Source organism: Salarias fasciatus, chromosome 8 (genome assembly GCF_902148845.1).
Source record: "Salarias fasciatus chromosome 8, fSalaFa1.1, whole genome shotgun sequence".
In the NCBI taxonomy this organism is placed as follows: Eukaryota; Metazoa; Chordata; class Actinopteri; order Blenniiformes; family Blenniidae; genus Salarias; species Salarias fasciatus.
The window spans coordinates 14,819,821-14,846,179 of NC_043752.1; the positions used below are offsets into that span (position 1 = coordinate 14,819,821).

Consider the following 26,359-nt stretch of genomic DNA (forward strand, 5'->3'; position numbering starts at 1 on the left):
CCTCCGGCAGAGTCTGCTGACTGCATGGCACCTATGGAGCGCGCTGGCAGCTGAAGGCGTGTGGTTTTTTTTATTTAAATTTTTTTTTCTGCCCATATGAAGTCATTTTGCAACCCTACACCACGCTGTACAGAGCCCGGCGGAAGCAGGGAGGCTGCAACGAGACACGAGCGACAACGACTAGAGAAAAGTATCGAGCTGGAAAGTCAATCATATGAAAATGGACAGAGGACACAAAAACACAACGGCTGAGAATATCCAAGGTTAACAAAAAACATCACCTTTAATACATACTTTATTTCTTAGAATAAAATCTTAAATATTTTATTACTTTATGAGGAGGGATACATCCCTTGGTTTGAATTCAATCTCCTTCCTTATATAGAGGCTATTTTTATGTGGATTTTTTTTTGACAGGTTTTGTTGATTTTTTTTTTTTGGTAAGTTTTCCCGTTTTCTTCTCTCTCCTCTATTGGCTGGCTCTCTATGGTTCCCCTCTTTGGTTGTGATCTTTCATTCTCTTCTCCGCCTCTTTCTCTTCAGCCCGTAGGATCTTCTTCTTCTACCTCTCTATTTAAATTTGTGCGCCCGCTAAAGAGAGAGGAAAGAAAAAAGAAGAAAAGTCAAAGCTGGAAGGGATGTTTGAAGACATAATCCATCAAGCGCTGCAGACAAACACAAAGACGTTTGTCAACACATTTGTCAAAAGCGAACCTTGACAAATGGGAACTTTCATGAATCTACAAGTTTAAAAACAGTTTCCACAGACAGAAAGCAGGGTATGTGAAAACAACTTTGGAACAACAAATCCAGTTCAAACTGAGCCAAACACAATGGTTCCAGTGCCGTGGCCCAAAGTTTGAACCATTTTGCAAATTCAATGCAGTCATATAAAAAAATTTTTAAAAAACACTTGTAGCATCACCCAGATATAGTTTTAAGAGAAAGAGAAGAAAATGTGTCTCCTATAAAAATCTAAAAAAGATAATAATATCTACAAGGTATGTAACTATATTATCAACAAATTAGGCAGTCAGTGATTAATGAAATTGTTTTTATGAAGTGTTTTATCATGACTTTATAACTGTGAAGTATTCCAGCTCTAATGTTGCCCATGAAAAAATGAAAAGATTTTGTTAAAATCGATTAAAAAAATGAACATTTTTCCCAATACTTTTGAGTTTTTTTCATAAAATGCTTTCACACAAGCCAAATAGGATTCCTTTGTCAAATAGCAATGAACTGACTGGTTTTGAAAGTGTATTGGTTTCTCCTTAAATTTCAGGATTTGACTCACTTGTGACAATGCAACTCTGTTTGTTTTTCTTAACATTTCTCGATAAACATGTTTTAAAAGATGTGTTAAATTTTGAAAATTCTTCTTGGAATTGATGCTTGGATTATGCATGACGGTTGATGTATTAAATCGGGCCAAGGGTGATCTTTCTCTCACGAACAATAACCGCCAAACAGACACAGCGACAGCGGCAACTCACAGCCGATCTTCTCACCCAGGCAGTATCAAAAACAGACGTCTCAGAGACGCAGAGAGCAGCGCTCTGGGATCTCCCCGTACAGACGTTAACGTGCCACCCGTTCGACTTGTGACAGTTTCAAATTTAATTTTCAAATCACTTAGTGAGGAGACCCCAGAGTCCCACCTCAACACGATAACAGAGAAGACACCGGTGTCTGCAAATCTCAACGAGAGCAGGGATGTACTAAACAGGACTAACAACAAAACAACCCGAAAAACATGAATACAAACTGCAGATGCTCAGCGATGAAGCCTGGCAGTGTAAGCTGTAAAATACCTTGTTAGTTACAGGCTAATGGTGGTGGGTTGACTGAATTTAGCCTGTAAATTGACAAAGAGGGTTAAGATAAGTTAATGGTGAATGGAGATGAATGACAGTAAAAACACGCATCAAGTAGATGGACATGAATCAAACAGTGATCAAACAGATGATATATTGTTAGATAGAGACGAAGATGAAATGACAAAACAAAATTAAGATGAACTGTTAAAATATTAAATGTTTTAAATGAATGAATGAACTAATGAATTAGTTGTGTGAATACAGTTGACGAGCTTCTTACCCTCAACGTAGTTGCGGGCAACGAACTTCAGCACCTCATCAATGGCGATGACGGGGAAGGAAAGTTTCAAGACCATCAACCACTGCTCAACGCTCAGATGGGTGAGCTTGAAGATCATCTGAGGAACAGAAGAGCAGAAATCAGAACGAATTTCCACCCAAAGAGCAATAAACTGCCTGTAGAAAACGGGATTATCCGACTCACGGGCAGAGGGTCGACATAGATGATCATGAAGTGCAGGGACATGGACAGGGTCATGGCGGACAGCAGCCAGAAGTTGCTCCATGGGGGCATGCGCAGCAGAGACTGGTTCTCAGACAAGCTTGAGATAAGAAAAAAGTCATGAGAATAATCGGAGGCCTTCCATGTGGGGATAAAACGCAGGAGTCATTACTGAATGCAGGAAGTACCTGTTGAGGGCGTTGCACATCTCGATGGTGACCAGCACGGACAGGGCCATGGTCATGGGGGGAGCGGCCTCAAACAGCTCGCACTCGATGCCGGCGAAGTCCTCGTTCTCATCGTGGCACTGCATGAAGTGGGACTGCACGGAGGAGGGTTCAGGTTATTCAGTTATTCAGCATCTGCATCCGTCTGTCTTCACAACGCAGAACACACAGGGACACCTACCAGCTGGTAGTAGCTGACACCGGGGCCAGTGGGGTCGTAGAGGAACCACCAGGCAGCACCACCAACAGTGGCAGCGCCGACGTATCCTGTTGGGGGGGGGGACACAACATCGTCACTGTAGGCGTGTGTTTTTCATTTGCATTTGAAACTGATCCGAACAGCAATCTCTGCAGACTCGCTTACCGCCAATAGCCATGTATCTGAAGAACAGCCAGCCAGAGATCAGGGGCTCCTTGGGGGAACGTGGGGGCTTGCCCATGATGTCCAGGTCAGGGGGGTTGAAGCCCAGGGCGGTGGCGGGCAGACCGTCAGTCACCAGGTTGACCCACAGCAGCTGGACGGGGATCAGAGCCTCGGGCAGACCCAGAGCAGCGGTCAGGAAGATACTGAGAGAAATGAGAACGTAGGATGAAAACATGGCCTCAAAGAAGGGATTCTTCATTCGACTGTGTTTCCCGGGCTGCTCACCAGACGACCTCACCAACGTTGGAGGAGATGAGGTAGCGGATGAACTGCTTCATGTTGTTGTAGATAGCTCTGCCCTCCTCAACAGCAGCCACAATGGAAGAGAAGTTGTCGTCAGCCAGGACCATCTCAGAGGCAGACTTGGCAACGGCAGTGCCAGAGCCCATGGCGATGCCGATCTCGGCCTTCTTCAGGGCGGGGGCATCGTTCACACCATCACCGGTCTGTGGTTGGAGAGATCAGCCATCAAACTACGTGTGATGTAAATGAACGGAACAACAGCCGGTACGCCGGCGGCGCAGCGGAGCTCGTACCATGGCAGTAATGTCATCGTAACCCTGGAGGAACTCAACAATCTTGGACTTGTGGGCCGGCTCAACACGGGCAAAGCAGCAGGCTCTGCGCACGGCCTCGGCCTGTTCGCCGGAGGGCAGATCGTCGAACTCACGTCCAGTGTAGGCCTTGCCCTCAACATCCTCATCCTCACCGAAGATGCCAATACGACGGCAGATGGCGATAGCGGTTCCCTTGTTGTCACCTGAAGTGGGGAGACGGAAGATTGGAGGAAAGTCAGTAAAGAGTGGTTTGGATTAGATCCATTTAATGGCTGAACCCGTCCGTGTTACTGACCAGTGATCATAATGACACGGATTCCAGCAGCTCTGCACAGCTCAATGGAGCCAGTGACCTCCTTACGAGGGGGATCCAGCATGCCCACGCAGCCAACAAAGGTCAGGTCAGTCTGAGGAGAGAATTAAAAAATGGGGTCAGTTTACTCGACACTCTTGAGTGAACTTGTTTACAAATCAAGTCAATAACTCACCTCATAATCAGCAAACTTGGTTGAGTCCTCAAGGTTCATCTCCTCCAGCTTCAGAGGGGTGTCACGGGTGGCCAGGGCCAGGCAACGCAGGGTGTCACGGCCAGTGCCCCAGTCTCTGATCACGGCCATGATCTTCTCCTTGATGGCGCCGGTCAGAGGCACACGGGTGGTTCCAACGCGCACGTATGCGCACCTGTCAATCACACCCTCGGGGGCACCCTGCAGAAAAGATCAGACAAATATGCTGAGTTTCGCAGAAAGCGTCACGGTCAAAATGAAAGTCGGAGAGGAAACGAACCTTCACGAACATCTTGGGACCGCCGTCACCCTTGGCGGGGGTGCAGTACACAGACATGGACTTCCTGTCACGGGAGAACTCCAGAGTGAAGTTCTTCTTCATGAGCTGCTTGACAACCTTTTGTAAGAAAGACAGAGAGAACAGTGTGAAGCAGATGGGCAATCACACAAAGACACAAACCGTTCTTGGTAAAGCAGTAAAGAGTGAACTGACAGTGCAGCAGGCATTGGCTCTCTCAATCTTGGACAGGCTCTTGACGTTGGAGTTGAACACATTCATCTTCTCAACCAGGCAGCACAGGGCGGTCTCAGTGGCCTCACCGACCTTCTCATAGATCTTCTTGGACTGAAAATCGGGTTGACAGAGAAACCTTGTCATGATAGGAAATTCATGAGATTGCATTTTAAAAAAAAATGTGATTGTACCTCATTGTAGTCCAGAGAGGAGTCATTGCACAGGGCGCAGATGGTGGCCAGCTCAACAAGTCCGTCATATGCGCTGCAGTTGGTCTTGGCGCCTCCCTGGGAACTGATAGACGAGTGGCAAATCACAAACTAATTCACGATCATCTGTGTACATGCGTGTGGCGTCTGCTGTCGGCTTTATGTCAGTGAAAGATTACTTACACCTCGCCCTCAGGGGTGTACTTGGAGCCAGAGATATCGAAGGCATCAAGGTCAACATGGTCGCCATCAACACTCTTGATGATGAACATCTGTGGAGGAGGAGTCAAAGACAATGTTTTATTTTTTTTCTGAAGAAAATTGTACTCAACGGATTTTTATTCTCTTGAACAAATGCTCGTTTCCCACCTTGGTCACACACATCTGGTTGGTGGTGAGGGTGCCGGTCTTGTCGGAGCAGATGACAGAGGTGCAGCCCAGGGTCTCCACGGAGGGCAGGCTTCTGACAATGGCGTTCTTCTTGGCCATACGGCGGGTGCCAAGGGCCAGGCAAGTGGTGATGACAGCGGGCAGACCTGAGAGACATTAATGAGAACTCCGAGTGTGATAAACAAGCAATGAGAGGAAAACAAACGCGGGGTTGTTGTGTTTTCTTTCTCACCTTCGGGGATGGCAGCCACAGCCAGGGCAACGGCGATCTTGAAGTAGTAGACAGCACCACGGATCCAGGAGCCTCCGTGGACGGGGTCGTTGAAGTGACCAATGTTGATGGCCCAGACGGCAACGCAGATCAGGGAGATAACCTTGGACAGCTGCTCGCCGAACTCATCAAGCTTGGCCTGCAGAGGAGTCTTCTCCTGCTCGGTGGCAGCCATCTGGTCACGGATCTTGCCAATCTCAGTGGACACTCCGGTGGCAACAACCACACCGACGGCTTTGCCAGCAGCGATGTTGGTGCCCTGCGGAGAAGGGAGGATGAAAAAAAAAAAAGATGTTTAGGGAATAGAGCAAGAGAAAAACAAAGGACTGTCAGTGGTGGACACTCACAGAGAAAAGCATGTTCTTCTTGTCCTGGTTGACAGCCCTGGGGTCTGGAACAGCCTCAGTGTGCTTGATCACACTGACGGACTCGCCTGAGAGAGGAAAAGAGCAAAAGATTATTCATCAAAACTGTTTAGACCAGATAGGACTAAAAAAAAGTGAGTGTCGGGTGAGTTTCTTGAAACTTGCCAGTAAGGATGGACTGGTCAACACGCAGGGTGGTGGACTTGATGGAAACAATCCTGATGTCAGCGGGGACTTTGTCACCAACTGTGGGGATGAAAGATAAAACCTCATCAACAATAGAAATACAGCTGTAAATAATATTTATGACTTAAATATGCATCAAACTTTCTAGATTTCTGTTTGGAATCTATGGATCTCATAATGGGGCAGAGGGGGAGACTGACTCCGCTGTTCTCAAGTGAGAGTGAAGTCCACTTGGTGGAGGGTGGGGAAAGTCCGCTACAGAAACAACAGGTGGACACGCTGACAAATAAACAGAAGCAGTCAGGGGCAGGAAGGGGCAAGGAGGGGGAAGCGGTGTGGCAGGTGCTAGTGAGGGTATTTTTACTTGTGAGTTTGTTTTCCTGCAGTCAGCATGTTTTCAGAGCAGTCCCTGCTTCGCTCACACTGCTTTAAAAAGATACTCGGCTTTGACAAGAGCCAAAAAGGTCTCCCCTCAACAGTGACGTAAGTTTTTACTAATCACTGCTGCATTCGAATCAGAAAGTAAGGACTGCGATTGTGACCGGCGGGAGTATTATTTCCTTGACTCAAAGGAAGAGACATCAACACTAAAGAATCTCAATATTTCTTACCGGACACCTCGACAATGTCTCCAGGGACGATTTCTCTGGCCTTGATCCTCTGCACGCTCTTTCTGTCAGAACGGTACACTTTGCCCATCTCAGGCTCGTACTCCTTGAGAGCCTCGATGGCGCTTTCAGCGTTACGCTCCTGTGGCAGACGGACAAGACGCAGACAGGAACAGTGCTTTAGAAAAATGCAGAAATCCACTGGTGGAATCTTGTCACATTTAATTTTTGGAAAAGATTCAAGACACATGAACGCTGAAGTGGCACGCCTGTTGCTCAGATGTAAACTATACCCTTTTTGTCCTTGATATGACACTGGGACTGTCCTCTAAGAGGCTTTGAGTCATTACACACTGCAATTACAACTTAGTGACTGATGATACACGAGTAGGTCGCATCTGTTATCTGATGTGCGCTCGTCCAATTTTAGGCCCTGGTATTTATTAATGTGGGGTTCCATTATTTCTCAAATAAACACAAAAGTCGCCTCTTCAAATGAGAAAACTAAGAAGAGAGCAGCTAATTCGGTAGCTTGATGTGACGATTGCGATGTTCCCTCAAAGACTGACAGCAGTGCCAGTTATTTATTGGCCGGCACTCACAACTCACGGAGAGAATGACAACCACCTGCGGTTAAAGCATACTTCGGTCACTTTATCTGCATATCGTATGAGACCTCTGGAATGCTTGCATTGAAGTTCAGTTGAGCAATATTGTGTGTGAGCGGTTTGCCCAACACACAAACTATTTTTGTGCCTCAGAAAGTTGTTAAAAACGATCCACTTGAGCAATCCTGTCCATGCAAGGAAACACGAGAGTAAATTGAACCTGTGCACTGTCTGTCGGCACAGCAGTGAATCAAGTCACTGCCCGATGTGCCGCGCCGCCGCGCCACTGACCTGCCACACTCCGACGACGGCATTGGCGATGAGGATGAGAAGGATGACGAAGGGCTCAACGAAGGCGGTGACGGTCTCCTCACCTTCCTCGAACCAGGCCAGCACCTGAGAGGTCAGAGTGGTTAAGAAGAAGTCAGTGTGATGGGGACGACTGTGGCCGCTGAGAAACAGCAACAAATACATCAGAATTTCTCAATGGAACAATTTAAATTTTGTTTTTCATATTTTAATGAACAGATTGTTTTACTTATCTGTGTGGCTCTGTGTTTTGTCTTTTAAAGTCTGTATTTTTTCTTCTATCATGTCGACACCTGTTCTTTTAGATATTTTTGCATGTTTTAATATGGTTACATAATCAATATTAATTTGATCTCAGGTTCCCATTGCTTCTTGCTCCTTCTGCCTTCAGCCCTCTTTCTGTGGAGGCCCTTCGTTCCTTCCTTCAGGCCTGACCTTTCCCGAAGGATTCGGTTTCTCTCCTCAGCTTGGGGCTTTCTTAAAATAAACCCTTGCCCCCTAGCCCCCCTATATTTTCTGACCCCCGTCTCTCACTTGCTCCTCAATATTCGCCTTCTAAGGCCATCGTGACAGCTGCCCGAAGGGGTGAAAACTGGGCATTGGAATTAATATACCTCCTACAAGCCACTGCAGTTCAACTTGCTCCTCTCAAGTTGTCCTCCTCAAAAATACATAAGGCGGGTGGAGGGACTTGAAGGGGGCTCAAAGTTGTCTTGGTAGCACAACAATGTCAAAACAACTCAAAATATACGACAATAGAACTGCTACTGCAATGCTTCTAGTGAGAAATATGTCATGAAACACAGCAATTTCTTCAAAATGAAATTCTCAGTTCTCTTCAGGAACTGGATATTGGTCCCACTGGACGTGGTTTTGTGGAATGAGTTGCTATTATTACGTTTGTCATGTGATCAACTAGGGCTACTTGAGAGGAATAACCCCCATTACACCGTGACAAATGACTGTCACGATTAGAAGGCAATGCTGAGACTTGTTGACTTACGAAAGAGATGCAGGCAGCCAGAAGCAGGATCCTGACAAGCAAGTCCTCAAACTGCTCAATGACCAGCTCCCAGATGCTCTTACCTGAGGAACACAGAGGCGCAGACACAGATCAACATTTGCATCAATCGTTGCATAAAATCTATCTAGATTGTTGTTGTTGTTGTTGTTGTTTTATGAATGGAGACATGTTGCTGTTTCCAGGTGTGAATTTGTCATCTTTGTTGCCAAGTATGATGGCTAAAGTACCCAGCATTACCAGGGATCGACCGACAATGCCTGTGGGCGAGCATGAGGTCATAAACTCGCAGGGATTACACAATCCGAATGCTTCCTGCATTGTTTCAATCCAGGGCCGTCTGGAGGCCAGATAAAGCTCAGAGTAGTGCTGGATGTTAGTGATCCTGACTGGGTCCCAAATGAAGTTTGGTCATTTTTCCACATGTTCAAACATTTCTTTTAAAGTGTGGTTGGTGAGGATACTCACCCTCCTCAGCTGGCAGCTCTGGAGTTTGGAAGGAGAGTGGAGGAAGATGAAGAGTGTAGAGATAGGAAAACAGAAAAAAAACACATGGTTAGAAAAATAGATCAGAAGAAACAAGCTCACTGAAATATTCAGTTAATACAAGTTTTAAAAACAAATACACAGTGCTGGATGATTGAAAGTGAAAGTTTTCTCATCTCATTGGGTTCAAGCTTTCTGTGATTTCCAGCCTCAGCATTAAAAACTTAAAACTTAAAGTAGCTGCTCACCCTATTAATCTTCAAAGCTTGGAAAAACATGTTCACAGTATTGTTCTGAGGCTACAGCTGCACCAACACAACATTATCACCACATAACACAGCTTTTGATGCCTAATCTGCCATTCCAGTAGCTATTGATTTGCAATCATATTAGAGATCATCCAACTGTAAGCCATCTAAGGACCTCTCCATTTTACCCTGACTAAAATTATCTGCCTTTCTCGTTAATGCCCGCCCCATATATCACCCAGGAAGCTTCTTGAGCCGTCACCTGTCTCTCTCGCTCTCCAGCCATCTTCTTTGGCTGTCTTTAAATAGCTCCTCAAAGCCCTCAAAGTCTCTGCTTCTCAGTGTCTCTGCATTTCTACCAGCTGTTGCAGCTCCCCTCTAAAAAAGCGTCGCATGCACAATCTCATCCAGGCCCGACTGGATGAGAATTCCCTGGGAAGTCCGCTAGTGTCTCTAGTAAGGATCTGAGCAAAAGTTATTGTGACTTGTGGGATAATCTGAACGAAGTCTCTCCAAACAGTTACTGTTTAAGTCCTTCCTCTTTGAGTCAGGCCTCCCGCCCCATCCCTGATCCCCACTCTCTCACCATTGAAGCCATACTTGTCCAGGTTCTTCTTGAACTGATCAGGAGTGAGACCAGTGGCCTCGTTCACCCCGAAGTAAGCCAGGCATTCTGCCGGGACCTTTGTGTGGGAGTTCTCCATCCTTACTGGATAGACAAGGGATTGGCCTAACCGTGCCTATCCGCGCTCTTTTTTGCTTCTTTGTTGCTCTCTGCAGTTTTTCACCCTTGGTCCACCACCCTCACCTACAAGTGTGGCACCCTCCAATTCAGGAGTCCTGGATTGACAGAAAGAGCGAATAACCACACACACGCTCAGGGTTTTATACCAGCAAAGCGCCCGGGATTGGTGGACGTCCCGCTCACGCACGCCTCCAAATTCCAACATGGGTGGACATGCCGGCGGGGGTCGGGGGGGTGGGGGGGGTTGGGGTGTGAGGGTGGGGCTCGAGGTGGAGCAATAGCGAGGTGATTTGGTGGGCTTGGACAGGAACTGCGGGGACAAGGCCTGGGTTTGGAAAGGAGGTAGCGTGAAGGGGTGCAGAGGTGGGGGTGGGGGGGTGTTGGGGGGGGGGGGGGGTGCCTGTACCGTAGATGAAAATGAGATCTGTTTTTGGAACATGCATGGTCAGTGGAATAAGACGAAGGGAGAAGGTGAGAGAGCGAGACAGGAGATCGTCCAGAGGGGTGGAGGACGGTGGCGGCGGCGGGGGGAGGAGGGGGCGGGAGGGGGGGGGGGGGGGGGGCATTGAGTGACGGCTCAACTGGATTCTGCTGAGGAAGGTAGGCGAGCCAGAGAGCGAATTACGCTACAGAGCGAGACACTGAAGGAGGGAGATGGGAGGCCAATAAGGAATTAACTGGCCGTTTTTACACGCAGAATGAGAGTTCGACACGTCGCCACGTTGACACTCGGCGTTCTCGCTCACCTGCAGCAAACCTTGAGCCAGAAACAAGACGTCGGTGCATCATCTGCTATCACCAGTGTACGTCTTTAGTCATACCAAAACTACAAATAATAATAGAGATTTCAGATGCTGATCATAAATCTAGGTTGAAAAGACATGGAAATGACAGAGGAAAGAAGAAAGTGAGTGTGTGGAGGAGGAATGAGCAGTGGGGGCTCAGGAATGCCGAGAGGACGGCCAGCATGTCATACTATCACAGCGCAGAGGAGAAGCCCCACTGGAGATACTGACGGATCAAATTTTATATCTCTTTTTTATGAGGAAGGGAAGGCAGCAAGCAGATATGGAGTGGCTTAAGTGGACGCACGACAGGTGATCCTGCTGCAAACCGTTATTGCGCGAGACACAATGGCCTCTTGTGGCTGATTCCGAGCACTGGATTTGCTATTTACAAACAGGAATCCTCGTCTTTTCGAGGAGCGAAGGATTCACGGATTCGTTCATTGACATACTGGGACACTGTTACATGACATGGTACCAGATTCCATATTTGAGGCCCGAGAAATAGAATAAAATAGAAAGAAATATAGAGGAAAATACAGAGGAAGTAATACTTTCCAATAATATTTGTATGCTTAAATCAGCAAATTTAGATTTTTGCATACATAATTTGAAAAACTGAATCAGTTTTTGCTACCTTATTTATATAAGATAATCATTCATCCTCATAAACATATTTATCACAAACCCTCATAAGTTTAATGTGTTTGGTAACATATTGAGAAAAAAAATTCCAATAAAACACCTCATTTCTGTTGATTTACAGTCTGTTTGAACAGCAGTAAATGTACTGCTGGGTGAGTCGTCTTAAAAGAGGAATTCAAGTCGCTTTTACTTATCAATAAACAGACGGGGGCTCATGCCGGCGCGGCAGCAGCGTTCGTCGCTCACTGCGTTTGACAGCTGCAGCTCAACACAGTTTCTCTGTAATGTATTTATTACAGCTGTTGTGCGGCGCTGCAGCGTCAGCAGCCGGCGAGGATCGATCCGCTGCCATCGTGAAACACTGAAAACAAAAATCCTTCTTTTATAATAACTGGGCTCATCTGAGTTTTTTTTTTTTTTTTTCATGTGATTTTGATCCATTCATTAAAACATGTTGTATCTTCGCCCTGTGTGACACTGACCCAGAGGAAATGAAAAGGGGGGAGAGGTGTTTCGGGATAGGATGAAGCTGGTTTCTAAGAACCTTCAGCACGTCAAACGGATTCCCTCCTTAAAGTAAAGCCGGATCGAGACGGAACCACTGGACTAAAACTCGCTGTAGCCGTCAAGTATCCAGCTCTTACTGTTCACTCGCTTTCAGGATTTTGGTGAACGACACGCCTTTTCTACATCTCTGTCGACAAGCCTGTTTAATTCCACTCAGTCACCTTTCCAATGAGGAAAAATATCCATCAAATAAACAAAAAATCTCATGTTTGAATGCAGTATTACTCCAGTGACGACGATATGAAATGATTTATGTGTGACGGTTCCTGAGATCAGAATGCAGACGTCTCCCTGGTTTTACTATCAAAACAGCCCGGCGGTCTCTGTGACTGAAGCTCCTGCCATCCAAGTGTCAACGAGGAATCCTTCTCAAAGTTTTTCGCATTTTGATCTGATCGTCTTACTTTCAGAAGGCGATCAGCGCCGTCTGGTGTGAGGAAACATCTGCATTCGGTCGTTTTCACCAAAAGTTCAGTTTTCTAAAATAACTCAACGGCTTTATGTTACATGAACCTTCTCCGTTCTCGGACCGGCTAAAAGACTTTATATTTGTTCCGTTCTGCAAAGCGCCCCATCTCTGTTTCACCCAGTCGCTCCTCGGGCCTCAGCTGTCGTACAGCCGTTGTGACCTCTGAGATTTGGGGGCTGTGATAGGGGTCGGCCTGTCAGTGTCTCCCTCAGGTCAGAGCACTGACATTTAACTCAATATCCCAGAAGGATAGGGTTTCTCCCTCGCTCCCCTCCATCTTCCGCCTCCGTCTGAGGCCGAGGTGTCAGTGCCCCGCGTGAGCCAGGGACTACTACGGCGTAAACCCCTCCGAGCCGGGACACCCGTCGGCCCCCCCCCCCCCCCCCCGGGCGCTAAACACGCCACGCCTGCGTGCCGGGGGCCGAGGGATCGCCGTGTGCCGCCTTAACCCGCCGAGCCCTCCCTCTCCCTCCCCGCCTGCGAGCGAACCCTACCCGTGTTCCCGGTTCTGTACAAAAGTGTTAAGTGGCGGTGCAGCTGCACACATGGCGAACCCTTACGCAACTAAGTCGGTCTCTGCTGACACGCACGCCACCGGCAGAGCGGGACAGGGATGAGGTGGCGTTTGGCACCTAAAAGACACGGAGCCAGGAAAGACCTCACATGTCTCCTATAGAAGGTTATCGCCATTAACGCCGCATTCGTGTGGATATAACGAAGTGAAAAAACTCCCATTTGCAGTTGTCGTGAAAAAAAAAAAAAAACGTTCTCAATCATCGGGTTGTTGGAAAAACTCCCAGAAATGACTTGTGGGGAAGGTGGCGAAGATTCACACTGAGGCAGCATCTTCATCTCGACGGAACGGGGACATTTCTTACCGCCCCCAAGCTTCAAAAACGACAACATAAATCTGAATAACGCATCCGATATTGACAGCGTGGACACAATTAGTCGTGGGCAATAAGGCGGCGGATAAAGCGGCCGCGGAGCTGGTGTTAGCCGGGTACTTGTTACGGCATTAGCTAATAGTAATAATAGAAGTGGCAGCTGAGTCTCTGAATCCAGAATTCCTCGCGAGATATAAATAGAGCAGGTGACACTGTGCTGCTGGGCATGGCACCAGGACAGCTTTGCTGCTTTTTTATTTCCGAGCGGCCCCCAGCTCGTGAGCCTGACTTTCATCTAATGACAGAAATCAAGAAGGGGATGTCGGGGGGACGCATTCGACTCCGACGGCGTCATCAGAATCTTGCGTGGGCGCTCCGGACCCAGGAGTTCCTTGGTTGTTCGCACCATTCCACACACTTAGGCCCGCACTATATAAGCCACGGGGGAGCCGACGGGAAAACGAAACCTCTTGATCAAAAGTGGCTTTAATTTTTACAGGAGTGTCACTCGCTCGAGCTGGCGCGGCGCTTTTAGAGGACGGCGTCGGCAAATCGCCGGCAGAGGCCGTTTATTGGGAAACTCCAGACTCCAGCAGAGCGGTTTATGCAGCACTTATTTCTATATGATCACATTTTGGGGGAAATATTGATGGATATTCATGTATTTATCTAGATTAGCCATAAAGCATCGGAGATATAAAAGTGTTTCTTTCTATTAAACCAGCTTTCTTTTCAGTTTGAGGTTGTATTTTTGACAAAAATCGATTTATTCCCTTCAGTTCCTCTCAATAAAACCTCATTTCAATCAATCAAATAAGTGCATTGCCTAAATTACCTAATTTAAATAGCGACAGGGTTTTTACGTCCCTGCAGCTCAACCTAATATTTTAACAAGGCCTTACTGAAGTCTCCTGAACAAAATCCTTCTGGAGTGTCATAATAGCGGCCGTAAACGAAACGGCTTCGTATTGCAGGCCCGCATAGCTGGATGAACCAGTATGTACAGTATTTGGTATCATCTGAAAGACGAACTCCTGAAAAAAATACTACATCTTCAATGTCTTTTCTATTTTGAGTGGGACACTGTTATCTAACCAGGACACTATTTTTGGGTTGATAGATGCAACTGGAGTGAATATTGCACCCAGAAAAATGCTTCAAAACAGGGGCTGATCACACAAACCCATGAAAAACGGCCTTCGGTTTTTTGGGGTTTTTTTTTACCTCTGGGGTTGTTTTTCCTCTCGACAGTATCGAGCGCAGCACGCTTACACTGATTGGAGAACAAGGTCACATTTCAGTCTTCAAGACTCACAGACCAGCACAGAATTTAGAAACATAATCCCACGGAAGCACTGCAGCGAGAATCTGAGAACCGGCAGCCTCTAACGGACTGCGGCGGTCAAGGGTGACCTTAAGACGCCATCGTCAAGCTTCAAGTGCGCAGAGAACCGTGCTCCTAAGGAAGAACGAGCAACGGAATCTATGAAATAAATGACAATATTTAAGTTTTCTTCTTTTAATGTTTTTGTTAAGCTGAAGTTGTCCCTCAAACCGGACCGGAAATCAGTTTCCATACAAGACTTCTCCTTCCCTGGCGGTCCAAAACCCAGCCCACTGCCAGGCTGGCCTGGGCCTCTAAACTCTCTGATCCTGTAAAAGGAAAGCAAAAATGACAGGGTGAGCATCTTGAAAGAGGGCGTCGATGACAGGAAGACGAATGAATGCAAAAAGAGCCCGAGAAATGCCTAAGAAGGAAACAAGATCCTTTTTTGATAAATATAGAATGAAGACTGGACAGAGCGATAAGACGTATCAGCAGTTCCTTATGGGTATAAAGCTTTTTTGACATTTTTTTTTTTAAATCATGAAAGATTTTTGTAAAAAAAAAAAAATTACAAATGGGAGTTGGTAGATGTAGTTCACATGAGGTGCTAACCTTCACTCAGGAATGTATCGGTATGTGTTTTTGTGCCCAGTGGACCACGGTGGAGTCAAAGGAACATAACACTGCCTCCCTGTGGAGAACAGCCAACAGATCCACTCACTGTCCGGCCGGATCAATGGCAGCAGTCCCAATTCCACCAGTATCAGGAGTTTCAACAGGGTTACACAGTGCAAAGCTAAATAGCTGAAAATAAGCAGTATTTACTGAATTTCCTGTTGGCTATCCAAACTAAATTAAAAACATGGATCAATGAAAGGAATATCAAGTTCCCAATTTAACAAAAATAAAAATACAGTAACTGAAAATGTCAGTCTTCATAACTTATTTTCAGTTTTTCGGATGTGCATTTCACGGAGTCGTTCTTCCGTTAACATCAAATCACCGTCCGATTGTCCTGACGTCATTCTCACTCACTGTACTGACACCATTCAGAGAGAGACGAGCGTAAAGGGTGACGAAGCAGAGAGAAGACGAGGAGGCGGTGCAGCTCAGATTCGCGCTTTATTGGTCAACTTGATGAAAGACTACAAAACGAATTCACAAAAAATCTCTTTCAAGTAATCAAATCTGTACAAACCTAAACTGTATGGGGTTTTTACAGCTCTGGCTCATATGAATCTGAAGAGTCGCGTGCGTGCGTGTGTGTGTGTGGTGTGTGTGTGTGTGTGAGATGAAGGAGAGTAGGTGCGTGCCTGCTCTGATTGGGCGGCGCTCTCCGTCGAGACGTCGCTCTCCAACAGGCAGAGCACTGCATGCACACCCCTGTGGCGGAGATTTTACAGTACAGAGGACAGGGAAACCGGAACACTCCCCCTCTCCTCCACTGGGACACACACACATACACACACACACACACCACCTGCTGGCAGGGGTCTGCTGCTAAATCCATGGTGACAGCGGCAGCGGGCGCCCACTGCGTTTTCAGTCAAATTACTGTACAGACAGACACTGTGGTTTCAACCTTTCCACGGGAAGAGTGGCAAGAGCGAGGGGAAAGTATAAATCTCTAATACTCTCACACAAAATGTACACGTGCACACATGATTTTTAATGCTCACCTGCAGACGGGACACGCTTGTGGTCTGCCCACGCGCGCGCGCGCGCACACACACACTCAGACAATTCGTAACATTAAATGTTTTAACAAGTACAGATAAAAAAGGAAAAAAAGCCCTGGGTATAGGTTTGATTTCTGGCTGTTTGGTGAGAGAAAGGAGAAGAGAGGTAGAGAGGGCAGGAGGGCTGGGTCAAAGGTCAAGGGCAAACTACTGGTGTCATTTCTTGGCTTTCCTGGGAGGAGTGACGGGGCGTCCGGAGCCAATGGCCCCTCCGCTGTTATAGAACAGCTTCTTGTCGGCAGGTTTGAGAATCTGTAGAGAACAAAGAGTGGGGTGGGGGAGAGAACAGAAACGGTGAGGACAAATGACAAAGATGATGCGATTCGCCTCGTGACTGCTCCGTGTGTTTTGGGATCTCTCACCTGGAACGAGCACATGAGGGTCTCGTCTACGCTCATCATGGCCCCGGCGTTGTCGAACTCCCCGCAGTAGTTTGGAGCCGAGAAGAGAGTTACTAACTGCCTCTTGGCGAAGAACTCGTATCCGTCCTCGACCACCTGAAGCACAGAGCGGCGAAAGAAGAGTCATCAAGCAGGGGATTAAGAATCATCTGGAACGTTTGTCATTCACACACAAGCCTGCAGAGTTCTGAGCGGAATGTTACCAGTACTGTGTAACATGTTTGATTCAACGCTGGTGATCATCCAGTAAACCAATAGAACTGCTGTATGTACAACAGGTCTAACAACAGAGCGAAACCACAACACTTAAATTATTGCAATTAACACTTGTGTCTGTCAAAACACTGCCACACATATTTAGAGAAAATCTGTTACTGCCAAGCTGTGCGGAAACCCAAAAAGTGCTCAAGGGTTAATGATCCCCTGCTGGTTCCACTTAGCTGCAGCTGCTATCAAAGCACTTCCACCTGCAGCACTTCTGCATGACGTGTTGAAATAGGGAAAAAAAAAAAAAAAAAAAAAAAAAAAAAAAAGGTCTAAGGACCAGTTGTTCTGCCTGTACTGACCTGATGGGCTCGACAGATGAGGTCCATGTCGTGTTTGTGGAGGAACTTCGTGACCACGTCGGCACCAAACGTGAAGGAGACGCCGCGGTCGTTCTCCCCCCAGCCCAGCACGTCCTTGTCTGGATCCGCCCACAGCAGGTCGCAGAGCAGGCCCTGGTCAGGCACGTCAGTGGGGCGCATGACCCTTCGCACCTGCTCCATAGACTGGAGGTCCGGGGACAGGCCTGAAGGACACAGTGGGTCAGTTCCACATCAAAAGGACAGGAATCAAACGTCTGGATCAGAACGATCGAGCGATCATCAACTTCTTCAGACTACATACATTTATAAGTGATTTTTTTTTCAATATGGCAAAAGTTAATTCAAAGCATTGAAAAGTAACAATAAATAAAATCTAGTTGCAGATTTTCTGCCTACAGAGGAACTGAAATGCGCAGGGACACGCCGTGTGTAAAGACGATAAGAGGTTGAAGGTGCCAAATAAATGAATAACTCTAACAAGCAATATCATGTGTGTTATGAAACAATACACTTGTGAAGCAGGAGGTGGAATTTACCCTCATGATTATCAGTGCCTGTTTATACACTCTGCACGGCGGCTCTTGAAGGCACAAGATAGCTGCAATGGGCTGCTGGCGTCTGAACTCTGAACTCTGTTGATTTGGTCATTTTCTCTGTTCCAGTCACTCTGGTCAACCTCAGCAGGTGTTTCCACAGCAGCGCCTCCTTCCACTTATAAATTCTGGGTGACTGTAACTTTTTTCTTTACAGTAGTTTAGACACAGAAACCTCAAGTTGACCTGTGTATCTACAGCCGTGGCTATGAATAGAAAGTGCGTGCACAAACAGTACATTTCAGTCCAGTGCAGACCCGCACACCTCCGACCATCATGTTGACACAGACAACAGAGCAGAGGAAGGTTAGCGCGGACGCGCTGGAGAGACGCCAAATGAACTATTTGATGAGCATACCTCCATGGCAACAGAAGATCTTCTCATCAACAATGGCGGCAACAGGCAAACAGTTGAAGCAGTCAGTGAAGGTCTTCCACAGCTTTATGTTGTATCGCCTCTTACCTGTGGGAAGAAAAGCCAAAGAAGTGAGTCACACTCTAATCTCAAAGCGTGTAAAATCATTTGCGTCTATTGCATCACATTAGAAATCCACTTTGCTCGATCAGTTGTAATGTAGCTTTATCCCAGCCTGTCGTTTCGAGAGGTCATTACGGCATCACGTGTACTTTCGTTACTGGATTAGTTTCACTGTCAGGTATGAAAGTACTGAAAATCACAATGTGCTTGAACCGTTGTGGGCGCTGCTTCACCGAGTATGCTGGAACTGGTGATTCATGATCTCTTTTCAAAGTGAAGGACACATTTTCGCTTGATAATAAAAACAGAAAGCCGGCACACTGGTAACAGAAGCAGATAGCGCTCAACAATAACTCTGGTACCCGATGAACCTGCTCACATGGCGAGAACAGACTAAACACTTGCGAGAAGCAGAGTTCTTTCGGTGCAAAGCAGCTACTGTAGCCTGCATGAAACCACCAAACCACATCTCGAGAAACGTATGCATCAGGCGATCAACAGGAGATGGTCATATTTTTAGCACCACTTTCTCAATAAATATATTTAAAATTATACACCGACTATTTCAAGGTTATCAGAGAGAAGACTTCACTTGTACATTTCTATGAGAATACCTCTCCTATTATAGTTATTTTTTTTAACACTATTAGTGATACTGGCAATCCTTCTGTTTCTTAGCTGAGCTGACACAAAAGGCCGGGTGTGTGCTGTTTAGATTTTGAGTCAAAAGGTCAGTGATGTTGAACTGTTATGGTGAAAGACTTACACTCATCATAGAAGCCATATATTCTGTTAATGGAGGCGCACTCGTGGTTTCCTCTCAGCAGAAAAAAGTTTTCGGGATATTTGATCTTGTAGGCCAGCAACAGGCAGATGGTCTCCAGGGACTGCTTGCCTCTGTCTACATAGTCTCCCAGGAACAAGTAGTTACTCTCTGGTGGAAAGCCCCCGTATTCAAACAGCCTCAGCAGGTCGTAGTACTGTCCATGAACATCACCTGTAGAGATAAGCAGCGTGAGAGGAGGAACAGGAATGCTGGTCAAAGGTGTGATTTTCATGTTGTGTGTATGAGCACAACAAAGGCTAAGAGGCTGGAATACAGGTACAACAACACCTGGCATTATGGATATTGGCCATAACATTTGAAGCTCATGGTCATGTGTGTTTTTTTCTTAAAGGGGAACAGTCTATGCTACAGTGTTGCTTGATAGTTTGTTTTTTTAAGAGACAACTGAACACTTAGTGTACTGACGCTCATCATCTTTAATAAAAGGTGAACTTGCCCAGTCACTGAAATCTAAAATGTTGCCTTTTTTATTGGTGTTAACTTGGAAAAGTAGCATGAGAGGGAGAAGCTGAGAAGCTTGAAGTCCAAAAGATTAGTTATTATCAGTGTGTCAATTCAGTTCTTTGTGTGGCAAGGTCGGAGCCATACTGTATTCTCAAACATTTCAGCTCACATGTTGTTTATAAAGACAGTCTGCTTCGAATGAACTGCGATTTAGAAAGCCCACAGCATTTGGTCATGTGAATACACAACATTATGTCAGTGTAAGCCTCCTCTTATTAGTCCAGCACTCTAAGCCACAACAGCCATCCAGAGAGTTTGAAAATGCTGTGTGACCACACTCGAGAATTCCCTTGGCGCTAAAGAACACAGCTAAGCCTCACCACAAATCTTGAGGGGCGCCTCAAGTTCGAGCAGGATTGGCTGGCTGAGGAAGATCTCCCGGGATTTGAGGCAGAGACCACGGATTTCATTCTCTGTCAGCTGAACATTTTTCCCAGGTCTGGAGCCTTTCACTATGGTGAAGAAAAAAACAAAACAAGAGCTGTAAACAGTGTAGTAAAAACAATCTGGCACTTAAAACTTGAAACATTGACATGTCTCCACTCCTACTTTTATGATTATTCTCCCTTCCGCAGAGCAATATGTACATATAATTGAAAATTGAAATAATTAAAATGTTATGGAAATACACTTGAGACGATTTTTTACAACAAAAAGTTTGGTTACAACCACAAATCAGACATTTGAGCATGGTTACTCACAAAAGTTAGTACAAAAAAAATACTAGAACTATAGAGACCCAGATTTTTTTTAAAAACTTGCTGGTAATGACATCGAAGACTATTAAATCATTCATGGATTAATGTTTATCAGCACGTTCAATAAGTACACATGTAAACAACAATATTTCCAGGGTCAAAGGTGTGTACATAAGATGCATTTAAAGGAAATCGTCGTAATTTAGAACAATAGCTAATGCCTTTTCGTTGTAGTTTTTGGTACAAAGTACATGTTAACATGAATTACAATTTAGAAGATAAAATCCCAACCTAAAGCATACAATTGAGATCACTATGTTAAACTAACAGCTGGCCATTCATCAGCGCAATGGTTCGTTCTATTCAGTGGTTTTATAAAGGCAACTCCGTCAATAATGCACTTCAAAGTCAACATCAAACATTTAGAACATTACAGATACATATCGCATTTTAGGCAAACTTTGGATTTTTGTAGACAAAAAGCAATGGACGATGCAGTTCAAATTGTGCTCATTTGCATGAAACGACAGATGAAGTCAATCTGTGGCGGCTATCGTTGTCTAGCCCCCGTTAGCTAAAATGGCTACCACCGTGAATATATATCAAGCCGAATACCGAGTCCTACCTTCCAGCAGACGTTGTATAATCGAGTCGATGTTCAACTTGTCGGCTTCTGCCATGCTATCTCCCGAAAGCGGTCGTTTTTTCGTAAAACTTATCCGGAGAATGTAAGAGCTGTGTGTTGGGCACCGAGTTACCGTTAGCCAAAAGTAGTTTAGCGTTAATCGGCTATCGTTAGCCCGCTAACCTTGGAGCTGAATTAGCAACCTCAAAACCTGAGGTCGGGTACTGGACTGTTCAAAATGTAATTTAGAAATCTACATTAGTCTACTGTTTTATAATAGATTTCCGAATTTGCCCTGAAGTATTTGGTTTTCTCGTGACAGCGGTATTTCTGCCGCGGCTGCTAGCACCATGCCATCGACAAAAAAAAGGCTAGGCGAGCGTTAGCTGAATGCGAGGTGAACGGAAGTGGGATGATCGTTTTCGTCTGATTGGTTATATTTTCCAAGAGGCGGGCTTTCATACATCCAATGTGGTTCTTGATTGGTTGCGTTCAACATCAGTCATTATTTACTTATCTCAAACTACAATGTAAAATAAATGACGTTAGTTAAAAGATATGTGTGCCTATTTGCTCGCTGCAGATTGCCGGCTTTGCAAAATAAACCGAGTTAAAGTACATTTTTCGATGCTTGTGCGGTATTTGTGTTTATGCGGCTTTGTGTTTGTTGCGCAGTAAAAGCGACACCCACGGAAGTGACCAAGTTGGGATGGATCGACGACGCACGCGAAACATGACGCAATGTCCCCGCGCCTGGAAACACGCACGGAGTGATTCATTCTCAAGTCAAGGGATGCCTTAGCCACCTTTACTGACAGACAAACATGACTCAAACTCGGGCGAACCTGTGGGTTTGACACCAGCACATCCATTTGAACCACGCAAGAGCTCGACCATGAAGTTACTCCATAAAGACATTGAGAAAGATAACGCCGGGTGAGTGAGGCGCGGCGGCTAAAGCTTCGTCAGCTAACCAGCATGCTACTCTGCTGCCGACGTGTGTCAACGTGATCGTGGTTAATGACTGTCTGTAACTCACTTTCTAACGTGTCACTTTAGGATCTTTCCGCTTTATAGTGCTGAAGACCTTTTTTTTTTTTTGCTCATACGTGTAAACACATGACAAAAACATGACTAACTTGTAAGGTGCCATCCAGACTCCAGCTTTAGCTTCACTCAGAACAGCTCAGAGTAAACAAAACAGACATCACGTGTATAATTACACGTTTATTACTGTCTTCTGGGTTATTACCACTAAATAATATCATAATCAGTAATGAGTTCATGGGAAAGTTTTTTTTTTATGGTAAAATATTAAATTTTTACTGGAAATGTGGCATTTTTATATACGCTGTTTGTAAAGCCCACTTTTTTCGCCATTCCAATTAAATGAACTGAGAGTAATGAGAAATTTGTTAGACAGGCTTGTAAGGGTTTGGCAGCATCCTCTTACTCTTTAAAAGGCAAAGTTAATTTATTTATATAGCACCATTCAGACAGTGGTTTATAAGGAACCAAAGGAAGTACATCAAAATAAGGCGATTGAGTCTTAATCTTCATAATTTATAAAATACACTAAAGTGATTGAGACAGGAAAATAAATAATCTAAAAGCTTTATTAATATAAATTTAATAACACTTTACAGGTGAAAATGTTTGGGAGTCCTCTACTACCCGGTGTTTCTGTTTCCATGTCAGACGCAGCTGATTGTCATCTCTCTTTTAGGCAGGTGACTCTGGTGCCGGAAGAGGCGGAGGATATGTGGCACACCTACAACCTGCTGCAGGTCGGGGACAGCCTGAGAGCTTCCACTATCAGGTACTGAAGAAATCTAAAGCACATAGAATTGTCAAAATGTCAATTAGAACTCTTGTGTGGCAGAAGCAACAGTCTTTCAGGTGTCCAGTTTCTGAATTAGAAGAATTAGTGTAAATGGTTTATTAAGCGTCGTCATTACATGGTCATGAGTCAGAATCATCTTTACTGTTTAACCAGGATCTGACTTAAACTGTTTTGAGATCATTGTGACCAGAGCTGCTCCATTGCTAGAAAAGTAGTACTTCATTCGTACTCATGAATGTAAGGCTGATTATGACTGAAAGCAGGCTTGTATTGAAATATATTGTATCTAATAAGTGCCGCTGTCTCTCATTTTTGCAGAAAGGTGCAGACAGAGTCAACCACAGGAAGCGTCGGCAGCTCAAGGGTTCGAACTACTTTGACGTTATGTGTGGAGACGATCGACTTCGACTCCCAGGCCTGCCAGCTGAGGGTGAAGGGCACAAACATCGAGGAGAACCAGTATGTCAAGGTCTGAGACTTTGGATCAGCCTCATATTGGGAGCTAGATAGGGGTGATCTCACCAAACGTGGCTTATCTGGTATTTCCCAGTTCTGAAAAGAGTTTCAAGGTGTTTTGGATTCAACATGATTGCCTGCTGTGAACTTGTTGTGGTTTTTCTTTCCAGATGGGCGCTTACCACACTATTGAGCTCGAACTCAACAGAAAGTTCACTTTAGCTAAGAAGAACTGGGACAGCGTCGTGCTGGATCGAATCGGTGAGCAGGCGATGCTGCTCACTGTGTTTTATTTTAGTGAATGAAGCAGACACAGCTGATGGGGATGTCTGTATGTTTTGCGTGGTTTTAGAGCAGGCGTGTGACGCGGCACAGAAAGCAGACGTGGCGGCTGTGGTGATGCAGGAGGGTCTGGCCAACCTGGTGCTGGTGACCCCCGCAATGACGCTGCTCCGCGCCAAAGTGGAAGTCACCATCCCTCGCAAGAGACGGGGAAGCTGCACCCAACACGAGAAGGTCAATCGCCACAGATCTGAATGTTGAATGGAAATCGTCAGTTTGGCGTCTGATCTCACACACAGATGGTCGTCACGCGGCAGCATCGCCACATTTTTATGTATTTAATGCTGAACTGTTCCTGTTTTCAGGCGTTGGAGAGATTCTACGAGGCTGTAATGCAGGCAATTCTTCGCCACATCAATTTTGACGGTACGGCCGCTGTGCACACACTGACATTTAGAGCATCTTCCTCTTTTCCTCTCTTGGTTCTCTTTTTTTGAAGCGATTGTTCATGTTGCACGTATATCATGTTCTGTTTTTCAACTTTTTTTTTTTTTTTTATTGTTATTATTGACAGGGTCATCTTGTGTACTGGTTTCATCCTGTGTAAATCTGCATCTGTGTTCTCTTCTCCAGTGGTGAAATGTGTGCTCGTGGGCAGCCCGGGGTTTGTGAAAGACCAGTTCATCACCTATCTTTACAAGGAGGCAGTGCGGCAGGATAACAAGCTGCTCCTGGAGAATCGACCCAAATTCATGCTGGTTCACTCGTCATCAGGTCATAAATATTCTCTCAAAGGTAGGAGCTGCTGGACTTTGGAGAACTGGACGCGTTGCAGCTCATCTGGAGGAGGAGACTCACTGAATTGCTTGCTGTCTTGCAGAAATCCTTTGTGATCCCACTGTGACAAGCAGGCTTTCTGATACGAAGGTGACCAGCAGTTCTATGATTCCTCAGTTTTATCAGTCATCCTGAAAGCAAATTAAACCAAAAAAGCTTCTGTTTGCTTCTGTTTGACACTCAGGCGGCCGGAGAGGTGAAAGCGCTGGAAGATTTCTATAAAATGCTCCAACACGAGCCTGACAGAGCCTTCTACGGGTGAGCGACGGCGGTGTCACCACAATGAGACGATCTGTGAGCCGCACTGGCGACCAACTCCCCTCCGTGTTACTGTGTCCCCAGAGTGGCTCATGTGGAGAAAGCAGCTGACGTCCTCGCCATCGACACCCTGCTGATAAGCGACAAGCTGTTCAGGTACGCACGGCGAGACGTTTATCTCATCGAGTTTTAAAGATAGATCAACATTTTCTATCAAAATCATATAAATATGTTAATTATTCCATCACATGTTGGTGCACCTTCTTAATTGCCGTTTGAAACAAGATTTATTGTTCGTGTGTGTGTTATTTTTTCGTGTGTGTCAGGCATCAGGACATCCAAACAAGGAATCGCTACGTCCGGTTGGTCGACAACGTGAGAGACAACGGCGGCAACGTCAGGTGAGGCTGAATGCACTGCAGATAAAAACAAAGAGTGTGTTTGAATTTGCCGTTTCGCTAATGCAGCGTCGCCCAGATTGAGTGTGATTCAAGGTTATTCATCCAGCTGATCAGTTCTCCATCTTTTCTTCATGCAGAATCTTCTCCAGCCTTCACGTGTCTGGCGAACGTAAGTTCTAGAAACAGCTGTTTTGACGATTCACTTGAGAAAATCTCAGCAGCTCCTGATGTTTTTCAGACTATTTCTTGCATTTTTATACTTTTACTGTTTTTTATTTAGTCTCCCTTTTATATTTTATAACTATTTAAATATTTAAAACTATTAAACTATATAAGCATCTATTGACTTCTCCTGGACTGTCTCCTCAGAGCTGACTCAGCTGAGTGGCGTCGCCGCCATCTTGCGCTTCCCCATCGCCGACCTGTCCGAGCCCGAAGACGAGAGCAGCTCAGACGACGACTGATCCACACACACACGCACACACGCGCACACACACACACACACACACACACACACACAGGCCAGATCGTGAACAGCAGAGGGAGGCTGTCACTGGTTACAAATAACACAAGGATGCATTGATTCAGAGTGTTGCAAAAGAAAAAAAAGAGAAAAGCTGCTGTGTCAAAATCGAGGATTTCTACCTCCGCAACACGAACATCTCCTTCAAATCCTAATCAGCACCCGGTTTTCTGAAGCGGCCATAATTTAACTTAATTTGATGCGTTGTTTCAGTTTTTCGCTGCTTTTGAGTTGAAGGTGATTGATTCAGTAGCACGATGGAGGTGAATGTAACATTTGTTGCCAAAATGCAAATGAAATCCTGAAATGTGTGTGACATTTAGCAATAGAAAAAATATTAGATTTTGTTTTTTCCCCCCCAAGATGTATATACAACTTATGTTTCTTGCAAATAAACAAAAGCATGCAACGACTTGTGTTGCTTGATTTTTGTCAGCTCAACAGTACTTTACTCACTTTTGCAGCTTTAAATGACTGAAAACACACTCACACACACACACACACACACTCTTGGACAAGTGAAATAATCCCAGATCAGAGCAAGATATAAAAATATATAATTTATTCCATGTAGATAAATATTTTCAATTTATAATCTGTTTGTATGGGCG

The 26,359-nt window shown here is 45.5% G+C and overlaps 3 protein-coding genes across 3 annotated transcripts; 1 reads left to right on the top strand and 2 right to left on the bottom strand.

The window, feature by feature from the left end:
* Positions 1 to 257: 257 nt before the first annotated feature.
* On the bottom strand, positions 258 to 10,104 carry atp2a1l (ATPase sarcoplasmic/endoplasmic reticulum Ca2+ transporting 1, like). The gene is made up of 23 exons (XM_030097364.1): positions 9,838 to 10,104; positions 8,986 to 9,003; positions 8,500 to 8,582; positions 7,479 to 7,583; positions 6,583 to 6,721; positions 5,951 to 6,031; positions 5,768 to 5,853; positions 5,382 to 5,679; positions 5,129 to 5,295; positions 4,943 to 5,031; positions 4,742 to 4,844; positions 4,530 to 4,661; positions 4,317 to 4,433; positions 4,019 to 4,237; positions 3,826 to 3,937; positions 3,510 to 3,733; positions 3,199 to 3,419; positions 2,914 to 3,116; positions 2,731 to 2,816; positions 2,511 to 2,644; positions 2,305 to 2,422; positions 2,101 to 2,218; positions 258 to 591 (listed from the first exon to the last, which is right to left on the bottom strand). The coding sequence occupies exons 1-23, from the start codon at positions 9,953 to 9,955 to the stop codon at positions 575 to 577; spliced, it is 2,988 nt and encodes a 995-aa protein (XP_029953224.1). The 5' UTR covers positions 9,956 to 10,104; the 3' UTR covers positions 258 to 574.
* A 5,672-nt stretch (positions 10,105 to 15,776) lies between these two features.
* LOC115392779 (serine/threonine-protein phosphatase alpha-2 isoform-like) lies at positions 15,777 to 21,510 on the bottom strand. Its single transcript, XM_030097366.1, has 7 exons — positions 21,149 to 21,510; positions 20,146 to 20,277; positions 19,241 to 19,471; positions 18,355 to 18,459; positions 17,383 to 17,606; positions 16,778 to 16,912; positions 15,777 to 16,667 (listed from the first exon to the last, which is right to left on the bottom strand). Exons 1-7 carry the CDS (start codon positions 21,201 to 21,203, stop codon positions 16,572 to 16,574), a joined length of 978 nt encoding a protein of 325 aa, XP_029953226.1. The 5' UTR covers positions 21,204 to 21,510; the 3' UTR covers positions 15,777 to 16,571.
* Positions 21,511 to 21,622: 112 nt separating this feature from the next.
* On the top strand, positions 21,623 to 26,160 carry pelo (pelota mRNA surveillance and ribosome rescue factor). Its single transcript, XM_030097365.1, has 13 exons — positions 21,623 to 22,084; positions 22,875 to 22,967; positions 23,310 to 23,460; positions 23,618 to 23,708; positions 23,800 to 23,963; positions 24,095 to 24,155; positions 24,363 to 24,524; positions 24,610 to 24,656; positions 24,751 to 24,824; positions 24,909 to 24,980; positions 25,151 to 25,225; positions 25,363 to 25,394; positions 25,595 to 26,160. Exons 1-13 carry the CDS (start codon positions 22,044 to 22,046, stop codon positions 25,687 to 25,689), a joined length of 1,158 nt encoding a protein of 385 aa, XP_029953225.1. The 5' UTR covers positions 21,623 to 22,043; the 3' UTR covers positions 25,690 to 26,160.
* The last annotated feature ends 199 nt before the right edge of the window (positions 26,161 to 26,359 follow it).

Coding starts and splice junctions, on each gene's coding strand:
- atp2a1l (XM_030097364.1), bottom strand. CDS start 9,955: ATGGAGAACTCCCACACAAAGGTCCCGGCAGAATGCCTGGCTTACTTC. Junction 5,032..5,128: donor ACCAGATGTGTGTGACCAAG/GTGGGAAACGAG, acceptor CCTCCTCCACAG/ATGTTCATCATCAAGAGTGT. Junction 2,219..2,304: donor TCTATGTCGACCCTCTGCCC/GTGAGTCGGATA, acceptor TCTGTTCCTCAG/ATGATCTTCAAGCTCACCCA.
- LOC115392779 (XM_030097366.1), bottom strand. CDS start 21,203: ATGGCAGAAGCCGACAAGTTGAACATCGACTCGATTATACAACGTCTG. Junction 18,460..19,240: donor ATATGGCTTCTATGATGAGT/GTAAGTCTTTCA, acceptor TTCTTCCCACAG/GTAAGAGGCGATACAACATA. Junction 16,668..16,777: donor CCCTCATGTGCTCGTTCCAG/GTGAGAGATCCC, acceptor TGTTCTCTACAG/ATTCTCAAACCTGCCGACAA.
- pelo (XM_030097365.1), top strand. CDS start 22,044: ATGAAGTTACTCCATAAAGACATTGAGAAAGATAACGCCGG. Junction 24,825..24,908: donor CCTGACAGAGCCTTCTACGG/GTGAGCGACGGC, acceptor CTGTGTCCCCAG/AGTGGCTCATGTGGAGAAAG. Junction 24,981..25,150: donor ATAAGCGACAAGCTGTTCAG/GTACGCACGGCG, acceptor CGTGTGTGTCAG/GCATCAGGACATCCAAACAA.